This window comes from Symphodus melops (genome assembly GCF_947650265.1).
Source record: "Symphodus melops genome assembly, chromosome: 1".
In the NCBI taxonomy this organism is placed as follows: domain Eukaryota; kingdom Metazoa; phylum Chordata; class Actinopteri; order Labriformes; family Labridae; genus Symphodus; species Symphodus melops.
The window spans coordinates 33,383,964-33,403,918 of NC_136691.1; the positions used below are offsets into that span (position 1 = coordinate 33,383,964).

Below are 19,955 nucleotides of genomic sequence, written 5' to 3' on the forward strand. Positions count from 1 at the left end.
AAGTTTTAGATCGTAAACTGTGAAAATGGAGGGAAATGACAGTTTGGATGAGTCCTCACTCTGTCAAAATCTGTGTTTAAAACTCCAATATATGTTCTCATGTATAATTTATCTTAACAGGCAGTTCTAAAATACAAAAATGGATTTGTACACAAACTGGCATTTGTTTTTGAAGGACTTAAATGAGAGTAAAATGGACTTTCTCAGCTGCTGGACAACCGTGCAAAAACGTCACGATGAATACAGCCTGTGAGACATCCAGTCAACATAGACTTTATGCACAATAATATAAAATGATAACAAGCTGTACTGGAGCTCAGTTGTTTACCTCGTCTGAAGGAGTGATCAGGTAGATGGCCTCCATGCTGGGCAGAGGCTCACGCCGCTTTGTGATGTCTTCTACAACTGCAGAGCACAAACAGACAATCACAGTGGTTACACTACGACTGTTTAATAAAACATGTAGGCTTGTGGACTATTACTGCTCTCAGATCAGTCGTTGTTTAAAATATCTACGGAAACTCTTTATAAAGAGACAAAACTGTCCATGACCAATGAAAGCTGATTTCAAAGTGCCTTCACTTAATATGGTTAAAGTGACTTCAAAGCTCCAGCTGAGGTGAGCTGTTTGGTTGTACTCACTGGTGATTCCTTCTGACATGATGTCTGTCATCTTACAGCAGGACGAGACCATCCTCATACTCAGCTTGTCCACCACCAGCACCTGAAGCACACAAACACACACAAACACACACACAATCGCACACACTCAGCAGGGGAGGACTTTGATTTTAAATCTGCAGGGTCACCATTAAAGGGGAACAAGGCATAAATCAGAACAACAGGACAAGTACCTTCCATTTTCCCTTTTCTCGTGCCTTCTTGATGACATCGTTCATGATCTCTGTAACAAAGGAAAAATAGACTTTTAGTCATACAAATCAACAAAATATATGTACGAAATAATTCAGGTGAATGTTAATAGGTTGCATTAAAGGCCTCTTTTTCAAGAAGTTTAAATAATTCTCAGAGCTCCCCAAAACATGTCTGGGACGTTTCTTGCTCTAAATCCACTCTGATCCTGTATTTGATCATGTCCATAAACCCCTCTATTTCAGCCCTGCTCAGAACAGGCTGTTTCTGTGTCTGTAGCTTTAAATGTAAATGAGCTGTGTCTGACCACGCCCCCTCTCTGGAAGGGCTTGGGTGGCTTTGACTTTCTTGCACCAAGCGATAATGTTTACGGTGAGAAGGCAGACTCAGAGGGCAGAACAAACACCTAGCTGTGGGAGTGTCACCCACCTGGGGGAGGGGTTACTGCCCTTTGTGATGTCACAAAGGGAAAATCTCCAAATGGCCTGTTTGAGCACACATTTTCTGAAAAGTGAAGAAAGGCAAAAGACGGAGAGGATGGACTTATCTTATAAATGGGGTTTTATAAACAGACTAGGGACACACATTAAAGTTAAAATAACAAGGTTAAGAGTTTTTTTTACAATGTGACCTTTAAAACCTGCAGCAAGGTGCAAAAAATGTGTCATTGTGTTTGTAAGGACAATAAAATCAGTAATAATGCAAACGTGATAAGGATTTATTGTAGTGAGCTATCGTCATAGTAACAGTGTTGCCAGTTAATTATTGTAAAACTACTTTGAAATGTTTCAAGATGGTTCTTAGACATTAAATCATCTTTAAAGTAATTTTCTTAGAGGTCAATACTTTGATATAAGGCGAGATAAAGTAGATTATTTATTAACCTGATTTTCTTACGAATTCTAAATTCTCGTTCCAAGAGTTACAAGAGATAGAAGAGGAAAAAGTCTACAGTCACGCAACAATTACAGTTTCTTTCCAGAATTATCTAGGAAGACACATACAGGTAATCTCTGAGCTTTTTAAAAAGAGGACTCTATTAGGGCTTTCTCACTTGCAGAAATCACCTGAAAAAGTCCTGATATTTCCAGGAGCAGCTGCATGTGTGAATGCAAACAACCACATTTTTCACTTGTATTTTACCCAGAGTTTCTCCTGTCAGACCCCTAGTTTTATGTACGTATCAAGTCCCAGTGAGCTGTTGGGAGAAAGCAGCAGGATGGTGTCCAGATAATTCTGTTAGAGCCAATGGTAGTGGGAGTGACGTTTAGATATCCTTTGACTGGAGTCTGCCCGTGACCGATACGATTTCTGAGCAGGTCATTAAATGACTTCGCCGCTCTTTTGTTAATACTGTGACTCCCTCATACTACACATAGCATTAATATAAAGGTAAATATTTTCATTCCTCCTGAAATTATCTTGAGATTTTCAGAAGTATGAAAACAGCTTAAGTCAGTTTGTTGTAGGAAGTGAAAATGCCTCTCTAAAGTAGTAAGTATATCTTATTTTCCACAGGCCCCCCTTGGTCAATAAATGTCTTGTCATTGGATATTTTTTTGTCACTGAGAGGAGCACTAGCTGTTTGTCACAGTACAGCTTTATGGCAGCGGGGTTAAGGGTAAACAAATGATTGTGATAGTGTTGATAGAGGCTGGAAAATCAAACAAGCACACCTCTTCTCTCACATCGACACTCGCACAGCCTTTTTGAAGAACAAACTCCAAATTGAACTAAACACAAATGAGTTACTGATATGAAAAAAAAAAACTGATAAGTTTTGCCGTATCTTTCACTCATCATTTATCATTTTGATGAAAGATAGTTATAGCATGGTTAGCTTAGCTAAAAACAGTCAAATAAACAAGCAAGAAAGTTGCTAACGGTCAGGCATTCATCTTACGAAGTCACGTTAAAGGGATACTTCACCCATTTACATGAAGCTGTGTATCATTAGAAACATGGTAGAAGTGTTGAATGGTCATGAATCCAGCCCTCATTTTGCCCTGAGACGAGAAAAATGGGTGAAGTATCCCTTTAATGTGCATATTGGCTAATAGAGCAGGACAGACAGACACTCGTCAGGTCAGACGAGCACACAGTTACTTTAACTGGACGAGCTGTAGCTGCAGACAAGCTGCAGGGGGGACGTTGTTACAAACAATGTAGCTGCAATCACATCATTTGAATTCTGAACTTTACATTGAACTATTTAAAGAGCCGCTCACTCCCTATAAAGCTAATCATCAACGTGTTGACAGAATGAAGCTGGCTCCTGCAGAAACGAGTTCATTTGGTCGCTGCTTATCTTCATTTTCAGACACAAAATAACAAACTGCACCAAGCGGAGAAGCTTCAGGGGTATATTTGCAGATAGAGGAGACAGCATGTGATGCACATTTCTATAATGCTCTCACTAGCAAGGACGAAGCCACTACATCAATCATTATCTATACTGCTGATCCTGTTTTGGGTCGAGGCTGCAGTTAATCCCAGCAGCCGTTGGGTGAGGGGCGGGGTTAGAGCTGTACTGGTCCCCTGTCGATAACAGGGCTGACATGAAGAGAACAACTAATCATACTCACACCTATGGGGAAATTAGTGCCACTTACAGAGCCTGTCTATGGACTGTGGATGGAAACTGCAGTATCCTGAGTTAACCCACGCATGCAAGAGAGAACAAGTAAACTGCTGCAGCCCACATCACAACACTGCTCACTTAAATGATTAATGAAAATTAAAGTTTGTACATGTTAACACGGAAACATGTATGAGGGGTGAAGATGGAGGACTGATGTCTTCTGTTGGGCCGGTCTGAGGCAAAAGACAGGTTGAATATAAAGAGATGAGGAAGGAGGGTGAATGGTTGAAAGGAAAAGGATCGGAGAAAAAGTGAAATGAGACGGCATTGATAGTCTTGTCAGGTGACAGAGACCTATTATTACATAAATATATAGACTATCATTGTTTTGTTTTGTTTTAAATGGAGCTATAAACCATCTGATTTGAGGTAAAAATAGAAAATCAGAGCCACGTCCAATACTGATGTATTACTGATGTATGACTCCCGCGATGCCATCTTTTTCTCTCATGTGTGACAACACAAACAAGTTGGAGTTTTATCAACAGCTGACTTAATCTGACCAATAAAAAAACAATTTTCTGAATCAGCTGTTTGGTGTACGAGATGTCAGCATTCAATTGATTTGGAACGACAAACAAACTCATGACAAATTATTTGCCAATTTGTCTGTCAGTAGGACAGATGTTGGCCGCTACTGCTGTTGACATTTATGTTTCCATAAAAATATGAAAAAAAATAGCACGTCATTGTAGCATTATGATGCGTAAAAGATTGGTTCTTTACAAATGTGATTCTTTTCATTGTTCAAGAGGAAGGGAAAAAGTCAAGGTCTCCAACAATTCCTAAAACACACGTTTGTGAAACATGTTCGAGCTGTTGAATTAAATATTATCTCATCGCCACTGACGACTGAGCCCTGACAAAAACAACCTTTCATTTGAACCAAACATTCACACGAGCTCCTGTCACTGTGATGAGTGATCCTTTCCAATGAGCAGACACAGAGGGACAGACGCACTCAGGAGGAGTGTAAGCGCACATTTAAACCTTTAGACTGTAATGATGAATAAAAATAATATCGTCACATTTTCCCATTCCACACGAAGATCCCAGTTTCCCTCTCATTGGGGGTTTAAAGTGTCCGTGCAGCAAGTCAGACTGAACATGAAGGGCCTCGGTGTGGGAGGGGGGGGGGTGGGCGGGGCCTCTGCAGTCACTGCCTCTAATCTGCTCCCAATCCTCTTACCCCATCCACCGCTCCCCATACGCTATTTCTGGGACGTTTCTGTGTCAGCGGACGTGACGTCACATGGAAGAAGCATCATTCACACACACACACACACACACACCACCTCAGAAGCTGAGCGAGACATTTCACTTGAAGAGCTTCCCCTAAAATGTTTTAAACTCATTGTAGTGAAATTGGAAATAACTACACTGTGTACAGATTTGAATGTTATGATTTAACACAACACTAGGACCAAACTGTGTCTCACGCTGCCTGAGGAGAGTTTGTGATGATAGAAGCAGATGTAAACATGGGGGAATGGTCGCGTTTATCCATTTATTCAGCATGATGAAGTGGAGGTGAACGTGCGTGAATGGGACGCGATCAAACAGGAAGTTTTCAGAGGGGATAAACTAAAACACCATGCAGCTGCAGAGTGAGGGAGAGAGGTACAGTCCAGCGGTCATGAGGAATAATGGCTTCTGCATGCGTTTTAATATCACTAAATCATGAGTAAGGATGTGTCCATAAAGCAAATGTAACAGTGGGACACTCAATAACAAAGACGGGTGTAAAGCTGAGAAACTCCGCCCAACATAGTCTGCTCGCTTTTCTGTCAGCTGCTGCGTTCACACGTCAGCTCAGCCCCACTTTCACATCGGCTTTTTACAGCCGGCTGAATAAAGTCGGGGTGAGCAGATCGGGCTGTTTTCATACAGGCGCTCTGACAATATCTGGAAAGGTTTTGAAAGGAGCGTTACTGTGACTCCATCGACAACCACTGCTGTGTTCACGTTACAGGAGAACCTGTTAAGTCTTTCAGGTGGACATGTAAAGCAGGGAGTTAGCGTCAGGTGTTGACAAGCATGTTATTGGTGATTTAGCATGACTGATGGTTCAGCTTTCAGTTCAGTTTTTATATTTCAGATTTATTTTTTTCATTTTATTTCTGAACAATTCGACTTTATTGTCATCGTATTTTAACTTGATTCGAAATAACCTGAATATATTCTCCACATTTTGACTTTATTGCGACAATAATTCTTCAAATAAAAAATATTGTTCAAGCAACATCCCTCTATTCCTCTTGACAATTGGACTTTATTCTCAACATTTTGACTTTTAATTCAGTCAAAACAAACAAAGAAACAACAACAGTGTTCCTCTTCATGTCCTTGCACACTGCCTGGATACTTTCCTGTTTCAATTCCTCCCTTTATTGTGGGAATTATGATTGTCAACATGAACATTTTGATTCCTAACCTGATAGTCAGACTACTTTTTATTTTTATTTTTGGGTCTGTCGTAACGCCTTAATGTTTATGAGTGTTGATAAGATCAGTTTCTGTGTGTTCATTTAAGGCCTTTCTGCAGATGTCAGATCACTGTGTGAGGGTGACAGTGCTGTCGTATGTTCGAGTGTGTTTGGTCAGAGCACATTTTATTGTTCTTATGTAATAGTTCCAGCATCTTTTCCCCTAACGGGACCCTGGACAGTGATCAGGTTCACCATCACCACGCCTGCTCTGAGACAGAGGGAGGACTCCTGTGTTTACACCATCATCATCAGAGACAGAGACACCTGGACACAAGTCTTCTTAGCATGCAGAGCTGATCTCCAAACGTGGTCGGCTTGTCTTGTTGCTGGTTTACACCTTTTGTTTTGAACTATTCTTGTTATTACTCTCACCTATGAGTAGATTTTTGATCAGGATCATTGTGACTTCATGTCTGTTTGTTCAAAAGGAGAAGGTACGTCCTCACATGTGCTTGTTAATCACAGTTTGTTGATGCTGTTGCTGTTCAGTATTTGTGAGAGCTGATTCCAGATTAATAATAAAGTGTGAGGACAGACTGTGAGGTGTAGCATTACCTGATCATTTTAAGATGCCAATAAGATCACATTCATGGCTATTTGGTGTCAGGCTGTTCTCATGCACTGTTTGTACTTATAGCTACAGCATAATGCACTATTTATATACAAGGAGCCAATGTGTCGCTTTGTTTGCAACAGAGAGACTCAGAGGGACTGTTAGATGGACCTCCATGAGTCTATATCATCTCTCTCCTTCACCACTGAGTCTTCTGCCTGTTTAAATTACAGGCAGGCAACATACTCACGTGTGCTGAGTCTGGTGATACTTTGCTGTGTGTCATCACAGAGAGAAACTGGTTTTGAATTTATTTCACTGACTGATCAGAGATTGTGTAAAAACAGCTGATGAAGCGGCACACCAGACTGTTAAACTTTACTTATAATGAAAAATCACACGTACTATACCTCACCTATACCTCACCTATACCGCACCTTAGCCTGAACGAGTCCAAATCTGTACCCTATAATGATGACATCGCTGCTTCTGACGAAGTAAACTCCTGATAAGGAAACCAGAGATTCATTCACTAAACACTGACTGACTTGAAGAGTAAAAGCAACGAGGGATGGAGACTAATCACTCGCTGAACCTGCCTCTCTTTCACGACTCGTGCTGAAGTGATCTGATCATACAGTTGACACTTTCTGTTCCCTCAGAAGTAACACGCTGAAGATCTGCTGATTCAAACTGAACAGAAGCCTCTTCATACTGTGATGTTCATCTGAAATAAGTGTGACAAGTTTAAAAATAACCAGCTGGATGCCTTTTTCATATTACGATTATTTCTTTATAGTTTTATATACAGTTGAACCTTTTAGGTTTCAATGTGTGTGTTTTTCTTTTAAAATGTTGCTAAACTGTGGTGAAGCTGAACCTCAAACAGCTACAACAACTCAACTCTTTATCCATGATATAATTACACCTGATGAGTTATATAAAAAAAAATATATCATCCCTCTGTACAGTTTTGACCAATACAGAAATGAGCTGAAGAGACAGAGCTGTTTATTTTGTAAAGGGCTGTTAACATGTTTTGCCTGCTGCATAGATGTATATTTTAAAATGGGATTTCATGGCTTTTCCAGCTTTTTTTTTGCACCGCTGCCTTGTCTTCATCTTTCATCAGTGGATTGCAGCTATGCCTTGGATTTTCTTAAAGTACTGTGTTTTTAAGATGTACATCATCCTATAGTGACAATCTACGGCTTCATGACATTTCTGGATATATAGAGCAAACATAGTCTTTGGGGGTCATCCTCACGTTTTAACTGTGGATTCATTCCAAGAGCTCAAACACCTTAATCTTTTCCTTTTTTCCCAGAGTTTAACAAATGATTTTAATGGTGTTTATTCGATGTCCTTCTCAGGAGGAGTGAAACCAAAACAGCTCTTACACATAGTTATATTCATAATGACCACACATTATGTCCTCCTGCTGATGGAGAGTAACACAAACACTTGTTTGGCTGCTCTGCTCCCCTTCTGAGGATGATGTCAAAGCGCTTAATCCGCGCAGACAGAAGATTAGTGGGCAGATTTACGCAAACCAAACCAGGACTTCGAGCTCTGATAAACCTCAGACAAACAAAAATAACGGCTCATTAAATTGTATCAAATTCCTCGATAGATTCAGATAACATAACCTTAAAACTCAGCATTGAAAACATCCATTAAATTCCTTCGTTACCTGGTGAAATAACTGTTTGGAAAACAGCATGGCGTGCCGAGGTGTGTGCGTCTTTACGCTCTCAACATAAAAGCCAGGAGCTTTTATTTCATTACAATCAAATAAAGAAAGTTGTACATAAATAAAAGGGTCTATAGCCTAAAAGTCTCTCATATCTCAGTGAAGATTCAGTTTGGAGGCGTCCTTCGTGCCTTTACAGTGATTGGGGTGGATTGTAAAAATAACAATGATATCCATAAATCACAAACTAAATCGGCAATATCTTAAAGACACTTTCATGTAAAAAAGAGAGAAGTTCTTACTTTCTCCAACGATTGCTTTTAGTCCCATCGGCGCCATGATGAGCCCCTTGTTGCGCGTCCTACTCCAAACACAGAACTGATGGAGACACGAACCTGCCTCACGTCAAGCTCAACAAAATATACACAGTTCAATAACGGATGTGAAGGCCTACAAAATAAGATCCATAAAGTCCAGTTGGTAAATTAAACGAGTTATATATATATATATATAATAACTCGTTTATATATAAGTATAAATGGAAATAAATGAGTATATAAAGAAGAGTATATAAAAAATAGTTTTTTTTTTAACCTACTCATCATAAATCCAAGTTGTGTTATTTGAGTGATTTTATGGAGGAGTTGTTGGAAGATGGTCTGAAGTCTGAAAATGCGCTGCAGGGTTTGAGTTAAAAACGCGTAAAGGACACAGAGTATTACAAAATACTTATTTATAAAATGTGGTAGAATTGACGGTAAACCACAACCAACTTCAAGCAACAAAAAAAGATGAATTTTGTTTAGTTTGTCCGCGAGAGGGCAGTAGAGGAAAAGTAAACTTGGTCGCCACCTGAGAGGAGAAAGAAAAGTAAAGAGGTCTCACTCTGTCACAGAACAAAACAACAAAAAGTTTATTTTACACTTGACCACATCTTTCTGTCCTACTTTGACTTTTTCTCATTTTGGTCCTGTGTATTTTCAAAATGCATTCAGAAGCAGCGCATTCATCTAAAAGTCAGCCTTTTCTCTGTGCACTTTCTAGTTATAAGTTAATCATTTCCAGTGGTCTCTCCAGTTTATCATAGAGGCCTAGATTTTTTTAAATAGAAGTTATTAGTGTAATGTACTGAATATTCCCTAAGCAGGCATGCATTCATACATTTTACTTTGCTTTGTTTTCCTATAATAATGAGTAACTAAGGTATCTTGATTTATTTACGTATTTTTTTTGATAAAACAGCGCTGGATTTCCTGCGATATTTACATAATTTTTTAACTCAAGAAACTTTTTAACTTTAATTTGTTTTTTTCTTGAGAACACACTGAAAGTCTCTGTTATGGGGGGGAAATGTGTACATTACAATGTGTGCGTGATGTTTGTAATCTTAAACTACATGCAATAGACTGGAATAGTGATGACGTATTTTTAAAGGCCAACCTGGAAGTAACTTCGCCGGTGGTTCTTAAGAGAATTTGCTTATGGTATTTTTGCATTGGATTTTGGATCATTGCAGAAAATAAGCTCTGTGTCAAACACACGTTTCTGATGCATAGACGTTTGGTTCAATTGGCTAATCTTTACAGATAAACACAATTTATATGAAGTTTGAAGAGTTAATGCAGCATAGAAAATTAAAAAGCTAACGTTATGCTCAAGCTAACTACACCGCGGTCAGTTTATTTCAATATCATGACCGTTATGCTTCATCGATCTAAGCAAGCCAGCGAGACCGTAGCTTAATAAATTGTTTATAAACTTAATATTTGCAAGAGCACTGAAAACATGACTAGAGGCTGTAAGGAGGATTAGTAAGAGAGTTCCTGGCGTGATGACATTTAATGTCTGTAGTCTTAATTAGCTACTCGTTAGCAACCGCCATTTAAAGTTTGTTTAAAAACGTTAAAATTCACAAGTGGGGGTCTTAGCTAACATAGCATATCTCGTCTAACAAAACTTAAATATCTCTTAAGCTTGTGTTAACCACAGACCTTATTTCAAGCCTCTAACCACAAACCCATTCAAAATCCACATTGACTTTTAGATTATAGGAACCCATGGCGCTTAAATGCTAACGCACTTCCGGATTTTAGGACTTATTCCTGTGCCAGCCTATTAAAGTGACCACATATTGATGAGAGAGTGGATTAACAGGTGGTAGTGAAAGCAGTTAGAGTGACTAAAGTGATCATAAGAAAACGCAACCTTGAATCATCCCATAGGACGTTCTGGTTTATTTGACTCTAAATGGGACCATAATTATGGGAACATCACGCTATATCGAAAAAAAAAACTTGAGACAATAAATAAATTAATAAAATTTGGTTTCATTAAATAAATTAATTAGGAAGTAGATTCATTTTCATTTAGGCAAAAAAAAAACATGATTTATTTAACTGTCATTGGAAACTCCCCCTGCTAGCTGTTGGATAGCATGCAGGTTTAACACAGGTTTAATACATTTTCTCATGGCCTTTAGACCCAGAGTTCTAGAAGTTATTTATATAAACACTTGATATACAAGTACCTGGTAGTAGGTGAAATGCAGAAGTGTTTTAAAGTTTAGAGATCAATTGCCTGAGCAGTTGGAACGACACAGTTCTTGAAAAACAGAGTTTTGAAAATGCAGTGGGTCATCTTTCTACACTTTGATTGGATGAAACTTCTGGATTTTACTGACAGTAACTCATCTACAACGAAGTTGAAAAATGTCCTTTTGTGTTTTTTGAGCTGCGTGAATGAAGTAAACAACTCAAAAACACATTAAAACCAACATCTTCACAAAACCCCGCCTTTACCACAGTGATTTATGAGACGTTCAATGGCCGGACAAAAAATAAGGATATGTTTAAGAATTTATCTGTTATGATGAATACACTAATTGCCATGTTCAAACCGTTCAAACCATATATTAAGCACATCCATATGAGGCCATAACCTCATAAACAACATAAAATAAATCAAACCTTTCACAGTTTGACCAATTTCGTAAAATAGGCTCATTCATGGGCATTTTTTGTTGTGAACATCTGTTTAAAAGCAGTTAGAACAGATGGAACTGGTGGCATCATTGGGGGAACAAACAAAGATTTTTTTTTAAACGAATAAAAGATTGAGGATATACAAATGAGCTATAAGTTTGTGTTGTGTTTTTATGCCACGACATTTCTGAGTACACTGTCAAATAACTTTCGCAAACTTCCACCTTTGACACATTTTCCTACGTTGCCTGAACGCACCGCCGCTGAGAAGTGGGAGTTCTTCTCCTCTAATGAGGGTGTGTCTCTCCGAGAAAAGCCTTCAGTTTGTAGCTCTGCCAACTTTTTTTCTCCCCCCTGCCTCCAGTTTCTGAGTGTTTGCTGTCCGTCTTTTCTCCAAACTTCAGTCAGCTCAGATTTAATCTCAGAGGAGTTGAGGGGGATTCTACAGGTTTATACAGATTTACCTGAGTTTGTCTAAAAGCAGGCTACCAATTCTTAACCAGTGGAGTCCAGATCAGGGACTTTTGAGGTCCATCCACCATGGGGGACGTGATTTCCAGTCACCTGGATGAAGCCAAGCGGGAGATAATCACAGGTGAGCAGTGTCTGTCGTGTGTTTGCTGCTTTGGCACATGTGCGTTTTTACGCTGCGGTCACACACTTTTGTTTGTGAGGCGTAATTGGTGATAAATAACAGTAAGATTGGTTGAACAAGGTTTAAGGTGCGACTTTATGACACTTGATTTTAAACGTTTCTCAGCAGCTTTTATCACCTGCGGTGTCTTTGCTGATGCTGTAATGAATTCAAGGAATACCGAGGGAGCGAGTATGACTAGGACTGTGGACTTTAAAAAGTCTGATTATTATCTGATCAATCCTCCACCCCTGCTAATGATTGGGAGGGGGACAGTCTGATAAGTTTTTCATTAACATGTATTTTTTATGCGTTTGTACTTTAAATATTCCTTTTTTAATTGAATTGTCATTTAATGCTCCGTGTTTCCTCTCTGTGAGACTCCAGAAGATTGTTTTTTCTAAGAGCAGAGCAGAAACAGTTTTTCTTTGAAGAAAGTTTGTTGGAATTTTCTTTACTTAAAATGTTTAAATTTGCTCACAGAAGCCGTGTTAACAACTACCCTCAGTTAAACTTTTTATTTTCTGGACAACTACCTGGGGATATTTTAAAACTCGGGTTCTTTTTCGACATGTCTTGGGGTGTCCATACAGGACAAACCCAAAAATGAGCTTAATAGCTGCAGCAAAGACAAACAAAGCCATATCAGTTTAATTTGAACTAATGATGGTAGATTATGTTTCAAAATGTTTAACAAGATACAAGAAAAAGTTTGGTTGGTTCTACCTAAATTAAAAACCAAAAAGATCTTAATTAAATGATGTGGGAGTATCAAGTAGAAGAGTATAGCAGATAATGTGTGCCATCAAAACTAATGAACGACCTTCAATCAGCAGTCAGAATAACTGCAGATAAGTTTCTGTCTACACAATCTTTTTGTCGTGGTTGGGTCTCTGTATATAAGAACAGGGAAATAGCTGTCAGGTAGTGTGGTGTCTATTGAGCAGGGGTGTAGCTGCACCCACCAGCCCCACCCTGTCTGTTGACTCTGTCACAGCTTATTAACCTGAGTTAACATCACTGTAAAGCTTGTTTGGATTTCGCTCTCACTTGAAGTATCAGACGTTTTATGATCATTGACACGGTGCCCGGCCTGGGAGCTTTCATCCCTGATTTTGTTGACACAGGTCGAGTGATTTCTCATCTTTTCAACCACTTTGCTCTCAGATCTTCAGCGAACCATCAACGGGTCGAAGCTGCCGCCTGGTCAGACCGACATGTGGCCTTGTTCCTCAGCCTGTTTGAGCTTGTTCGGTGTTCAATGAAGTCAGATCTGAGCAGAGTCTCTGTTAGTCACCGCGGCAGTGTGAGAACATGAAACACTAATCCTCAGCGTGTGAACGACTTTCTGAAGTCCCACTCGCACAGACGTTGAGCGTTGACATTATCAGGCTGAAAATGCAAACGGAGAATGTGACCTTGCTGTTCATGAATCTGCTTTGATGAAGTATCGCCTATTATCTTCACCAAACAACAGATAACGTACATTCTGAGTTCACTCAGACTTTTATCACTTTTGTAAACTGTCATTGGGGTTGTCATCATTTTCGATGCGTATAGTTACTTTTTCAAACTTTCAGATACCACTATACAATCTCAGGTATTACATTTCTGATCAATAGTATATAAAAGTGCAAAAACTACATCTATTAAACAGCAGGAGCCCAGAGGAATGGATTTATCAAAAATATATTAAAATTAAAATTCTGGTAATGTGAGAACTTTAATTGATATTGTACAATATGTCATGCTTTGGACACATTTCAGTTGTCGGTACATATCATGGTTTGCTGGTTGAAATCCTGATAGTGATAGCTCAGAGGTCTTTAAACTGGGACCATGGTCAGCTGGAAGCAGCAGAAATGTTTATCCAGACAGTTCGTGAAGAAAGGCGAGAAGCGAAGGGCTTCTTTTCTCTCTCAGAGCGCGCTGACAGCTTCAGTGTTTACTGTTAAGAGGTCACCAAAGATGGCTCCCCGCACTCCACCACTGAAGGTAGTGACATTGAGGTCCGTCTCAAATCGTGTCTTATATTTGATTCAAGGACATTTTCACCAAGAAAACCAAAACTTCAAAGTGTAAAACGGGAGTTCTGTGGCCTGAACAGCAGCTTAACAAACTGTACCTCTGCCATTGTTGTTATCAGAAGTCCCGCCCCCTTCTACATTTTGATTGGTTGTTGAGGGAGAAGTGACATTCATGAGAGGACAGGTCATTATGTAGTTTTAACTGAGAGGCTGCTTCATGACCCATTGTGTGTTGTATTGAAAATAAACGGTGTGTTCTGTGTGCTGTTATAAACTCGAGCAGGATGGTGTTTGCTTTTCAGACAGCCAAACGTTTCTGGCCTGCTGTCGGCCATCATGAACAAACACAAATGATCCACTGGGCAAACATGCGCCTGTAATACTGCAAGTGTTAATACTGCATTCCTTTAAAAAGCAACTTGAAGCTTTGACACCCAGCTAGCTTTCAGAAACCTTCTCCTCTCACCCTCTCTGTGTTGTAATTCAATAATGAGCGTCGTAAATAACCTCTGGGTAGAATATTCCAAAGCTGCCAGGTGTGCATTGTGCCTGATAAATACCACAGGATACTTATTGAGTGCACACAGAGAAAGGGAGGAACTGGCTGTTCAACAGAGACTCGGTTTGGGACTGTTGCCAAGTGGGTCGAGCGCCCCTCTCAAGGGTTCATGACTTAGTGTATGATTTGTTTTCAAGCTATTTGTAAATGTGAGAAAATAAGCATTTCTAATGATCGGCCGTCCTGAACTGATCTCCCTCGCATCGTTTCAAAAGGACTTTGTACACAAACTTTGAGATCCTCTGCACCTTTTTAAAGGAGAAAATCACATTACAGGTCAAAAGCCATCTCTCTAGTGGCTTTTTCAGAAGGAAGCACACACATGCACCTATCAGATGTGGAATTTGAGGAATGCACGAATATGTGTGCGTGTGTGTGTGTGTGTGTGTGTGTGTGTGTGTTTGTGTCTGCATGCAAACCTCCTCCAGGCCTTGAGCTGCACAGTCAGCGCCACACAGTCTCTGCAGCCAAGACCAGCCCAGGGCCTGGCTCCCTTCGAGGGAAGTGCCTGGATTTATCATTTAAGACCTCCACACACTCACACACACACTCACACACCCACACTCACACACTCACACTCACACACTCACACTCACACACTCACACACTCACTCTCACACACTCACACACTCACACACTCACAGACACACATTAACTCATTGTACTCATTCCTGCCGCTGTGAGAGGGGGCGGATCAAATTGAGATAATTCTGCTTATATCCTCATCACTCGGTACCGGTGTTCTCTGGATGGTTAATGATAGCTGGGAGGACACACCTTTAAGTTTTCATGCCTCTGTTAGCCGACCTGATAAGACTAACTGTCGTCCCTGAGCTGACTCATGTTTTGAGCAATAGGCAGCGTGTTCGACTTCCCCCCATAACCTCCAGCATGAGGTCAGCAATGCAGATGACTCAGATCACATGACTAACCTCCCATCTCCTCTCTTGGTAAGTTACTCGAATGCCCATGTGTGCTGAAGTCGAGATCGTGTCCAGACAGACGCATGGAGAAGCTGCTTTTCCTAAAACCATTACTAAAGAGTCAACCAGTCAGTGTCTAATCTCTGATCAGACAGTTTGATCTGTTAATGGAAACACTGGGACGCATGAAACACTGACTGTGATCAGATATTTAAAGTGTATTTATTGTAAATGTTGGAACACTATTATGATGTCCTGGAACTTTAAAGATTTTAGTGTTGTGTAATTATGGACCCCTGAGAATTTTTATTTATTTTTAAATATCAGTTAAAAATGTCTTGTTTTAGTGATAAAGATAGATAGATAGATAGATAGATAGATAGATAGATAGATAGATAGATTCTTTATTGATCCCGAGGGAAATTCAGGGAAAACAGACAGAAACTGTCTATTATGTCTTTTGCTTTACAAATGAAAAATGTCCAAACTCCCTGAGAATCCAGGGCCTGACCGCCTATATGTCCCATCAGCCACCTCGCAGTTATCACAGGAAGCAGAGACCGAAGGGTCAGAGAGTACAGCTGCAGGTTAAGTAACTCTGAATGTGGTGCGTTCCTTAAAGTCAGGCTGTGTCGTCGTATTGGACGTGCTTCCTTCCCTAACATGTTGCACAAGCGTTTTAATGTGATGTCTGCGATTGTTGACTTATTGCATCACAACCTGGCGGATAAGTTCAACTTGTATGAACGGAAAAGTTCTCACTGAGGTTTAATCCTCAGCGATTTTTGTAACTGTTCGGACCTAATGAAAAATTCACACGTATTATCAGATCCACAAATCCCAGGAATGTAGATCCAGTTTCAGTCAGGAACTTTTTCTTTTTTGATTCCCAACTTGATGGATCAGTTTCGGCCACTTCAGGCATTTGAATAATTAGAGAACGAATACACTCACATCGTCCTTCACTGAGGGATTTAAATGGCTACTTGTGGAGCTGACACGGGCACACAGGAGTTACTGAATCATTTCAAAGTAAAGAGAACATCTAGTATGTTTGTATTAAACACGCTAAACATGAACTATGGGGTAACTTATTTGTTTGGTAAAATCCTTCAGGGAATGTCAAAGTTTGACTTTATTAATACCTTGTGTATTAAATGTTTTATATATATATATGACTATAAACCACCCTATTACAGAAAGGGGATTACTATACGTCCAACTTGGTGTCACTTATGCAAAAGGTGCTGCTAATATCAATATAAAATAATATTGATGTGAGTTTAGATGTATCCCTCGAAAGCAAAGGAAACAAAGCCTTGTATGTCCGTGTGCTGCACAAACATTTCCGTGTCCCGTTTCACTATGACCTCCCTCAGGTAGTCACACACGGAGCTGTCGGCCCAGTCAGTGGGTGAGGGGCCAGGAAACAGGAAATCCTTACGCTCAGTGTTTATAGTGGCTCTGTTCCCTTTTTAGGGTATCATGGGAGGAGGCGGGGGGGGGGGGGTCTTTAGAAGGTGAGAGTGCCACACCTTTCCTCCACCGGGCCGAGAAAATTCACATTTGAATGTGTTTGAAGATTATTGTCATAAAACGGGGGGTCGTGACGCACTGAGAGGGGAGTCACAAGATTCCTTACAAAACCATAAAAATCTAAAATACAATATCTTATCCATTATTGTAAATAATATACATAAAAACATAGTTCAAGAGATTATTGGTCTTCTACTTCTAGCGTATTGCTAAAATAATGTTATGTGTTTCGGCCATATTGCGTTTCCAACATGAAGCGTTTTTACCACCCCAAGGGACAATGGGGGTCCCGGGGTCCCCAGTTTCTAGCACCGGGGACATCTCTGCAGAGAATGAGCAGGGAGACATGATTGGTTCATCAAATTGGTATTTTTAGGCAGAAAGTGGTCAAGTTTTAGCATGCTGAAGATGACAGATTTTCTTTGTTAGTTTTTCCTGTTGTTATTACAGTAATGTATTTTTTTTCTTCATGCAGGTCTGCACACAGTACATTGACTGAACATATCACATGTTTTATGCATGCAACCGATCCCATGTGATGACGGGCAGTGGTCTTCGTATACTGTATGCACTCCATGTGTCTGTTCAGTTTGAGTCTTGCATAAGACCCAGATAAGCCCTGGTGGTCCATCTTTGAGCTCCAGAATGAAAGCTTTCAAATGGTTGGCTAACATGCTCTTCTAGATCCTTGTGCAAAGAAATGTTTGAAGAGAAACCTCCTGCTCTGCCTTTAATTACCTCAGTAAACATGTTTAAATCAATCTAAATCGGCCGTTTTAAGTGGCCCAGATCCTTGCACAAGCACAGCAGCAGCCGCTCTTGCTTCAGCCGTGATGGGAACAGAGTCTGGATTTATGAGTCAGTCTGTGGGTCTATCTCAAAGGAATGTTTTTGTTAAGGCACTGTGGAGAGAGAAAGGAGGGGGCGGGTAACGTCCTCCTGTGGCTCCATCAAGTATCTGCTCTGAACTTAGATCCCTCTGATCAACATGTGCTCAAAGTGTTGAAACAACGTCGGTGATAAGACGAGCTGCCCTGTCGACTGAAGGCAGAGCTGGTTGGGATTACATTACCACAGCGATGGAGGATAACACAGTAGTCATCATCATTAGAGCTAAGGGCTGGCCTCAGCACTGCCGAGTCTCCCTCGACAATTATTGTAGCAGCAGCAGCACAGTCAGCTACACTGCCAGCTCTCGCTCCTGCAGCTCCCTGATATGTACAACTTTTAAATCTCGTCAATTTAATGAAAACAAGATCTCTGTGGAATTTGACCTCAGTGTTGCTCACATTCCCTCAAGGTTCCTGAAGCTGGAAACAATGAAGTCATTCGAATATTTCTAACTTTTCCTGTTGTTTGCAGAGTAGTCACCCGCACTAGTCGCCACCAGAATGGCTCATTATTGGTTTTTTCATGGATGTAGGCTAATGGAATATATATGGCTAATGTAAATGTATAAGCTTTAACACGGACAGAGTCAAGCTGTAGCTCCAGTTAATTGGCCTGCTACAATGACTGTAAATAAAAATGGACGAGGCTTCTTGGTCTCCTCGGGCACTGACATGTCGCGCCTGTGATGTCATTTGGAGGCGGGACTTGTGCAGAAGGGACCTGGTTGATCGCTTTAGAGACCTGAAGCGACACCACTAAACTGCAGCACACGTTAAAGTCCCTGATGTGGGTACAGAGAGTCCACCCGAGAACTGATTCTTGTATCGGCTCAGAATCCAGAAAGTTGAATGACTTTGTTAGTTTGTAACGTTATCTTTTCCCTTCCTCCTCGGCCCTGCTCCTCAGATAAGAACGCTGTGTGTGTCAACAGAGCTCCAAGTCATGACGTTTCTTCTGCTCTTCATTGCCATCAGAGAACTTGACCTTAAATCGACAATTGTTAACCATGATGGCATTTCCAGGTTTGAAAAAACTATACTTTATATATTGACCAATGTCTCAATGGTTCTCATGGAGGAGGCGGAGCTTATGATTAATGATCTATAGCAGGTCAATTGGGGGGGGGGGGGCTCTTAATATTCTTGCTTCACTGCCAGGCGCCTGTTGCTCCGTCCTTCTTAATATACAGCTCTCCCGCTCTGCTGCCCTGATGTAGACCAGCACAGAGATAAGACGGCCCCTTGTGAGAAAAGAGAAAAGGTATTTCAGGATTACAGCTCCATGCAGGAATAATGCGACACGGTGCTCGAATGAGTCACATAAAATGAATAGGGATGTAAGGATCAATCGTGAGGCAGTTTAAAATCGATTCAAAGGTCTCAAGGTTCAAATCTGTTCTCTGAAAAATGAATTGCAGTAAAAACTAGACGGAGAACTACACACACAGCACAACCAGCATGACGAGCGCCAATTACCTCCCGGTTATCTCAAAATAAATACGTGAGAGAATCGTTACATCCCTACACATTAGTGAAGATGTTATGTGTGATTCTGTGTTTCAAACCTCAGAACAGTAGGAGCAGTTTTGGTGATTGAAGACACTCTTCAGTGCAGATAAAAAGATAAAGCTGTCCATGCTTTGAGATCTGCTAAAACCCCCTTTTGTTTAAGTAAAAGACTCTTTTGCTTTTTATGTGTGGTCAGTGAGTAGAGGTACTTCATTACATCCGCTCACACCCTTTATGAATGGAGCTAAAGACAAGCATGAACAAATCCATTGATCGTCCTTCCACGCTTGTAGAAAAGAAAGAGGTTCACTTAAAAACACTGCCGCAGTAGTTTCCCATGCGGCTTTCTGAACAAACACTTCCCTGTTGGAAATATCTCGGATAGTCATCATAACACATCCTCATACGAGCAGGTCTTTGTTTGATTGGTTTTGCTGAATCAGAGGTGATCTCAGCTGGGAAGGTGAGTGAAAATGTCGAAGTTGAACTGAGGCAGTGGAATAAGGGCAGTGTTATCTTTGTGTGCATCTCCGGCTGTCTTCACTGGTTAAGAGATGAATGAGGGCTTTGATTCTCTCTGATGTTCGACGCGCTCTGCTCGTCTTGTGATTTACACTGAGTGGCTTCTTTCAAAACGAGCTCGTCGG

The 19,955-nt window shown here is 40.5% G+C and overlaps 2 protein-coding genes across 2 annotated transcripts in view; one reads left to right on the top strand and one right to left on the bottom strand.

Moving 5' to 3' along the window:
• Positions 1 to 8,622, bottom strand: part of stxbp1b (syntaxin binding protein 1b) — a 23,335-nt gene extending 14,713 nt beyond the window's left edge. Inside the window, exons 1-4 of the mRNA XM_079352216.1 lie at positions 8,552 to 8,622; positions 855 to 904; positions 643 to 724; positions 329 to 405 (exon numbers count right to left, since the gene is read on the bottom strand). Of these exons, the coding sequence (XP_079208342.1) occupies positions 329 to 405; positions 643 to 724; positions 855 to 904; positions 8,552 to 8,588 (246 nt within the window). The 5' untranslated portion in view covers positions 8,589 to 8,622. The remainder of the gene's footprint in view (positions 1 to 328; positions 406 to 642; positions 725 to 854; positions 905 to 8,551) is intronic.
• A 2,892-nt stretch (positions 8,623 to 11,514) lies between these two features.
• Positions 11,515 to 19,955, top strand: part of niban2b (niban apoptosis regulator 2b) — a 38,332-nt gene continuing 29,891 nt past the window's right edge. Inside the window, exon 1 of the mRNA XM_079368018.1 lies at positions 11,515 to 11,825. Coding sequence (XP_079224144.1) covers positions 11,771 to 11,825 — 55 coding nt within the window. The 5' untranslated portion in view covers positions 11,515 to 11,770. The remainder of the gene's footprint in view (positions 11,826 to 19,955) is intronic.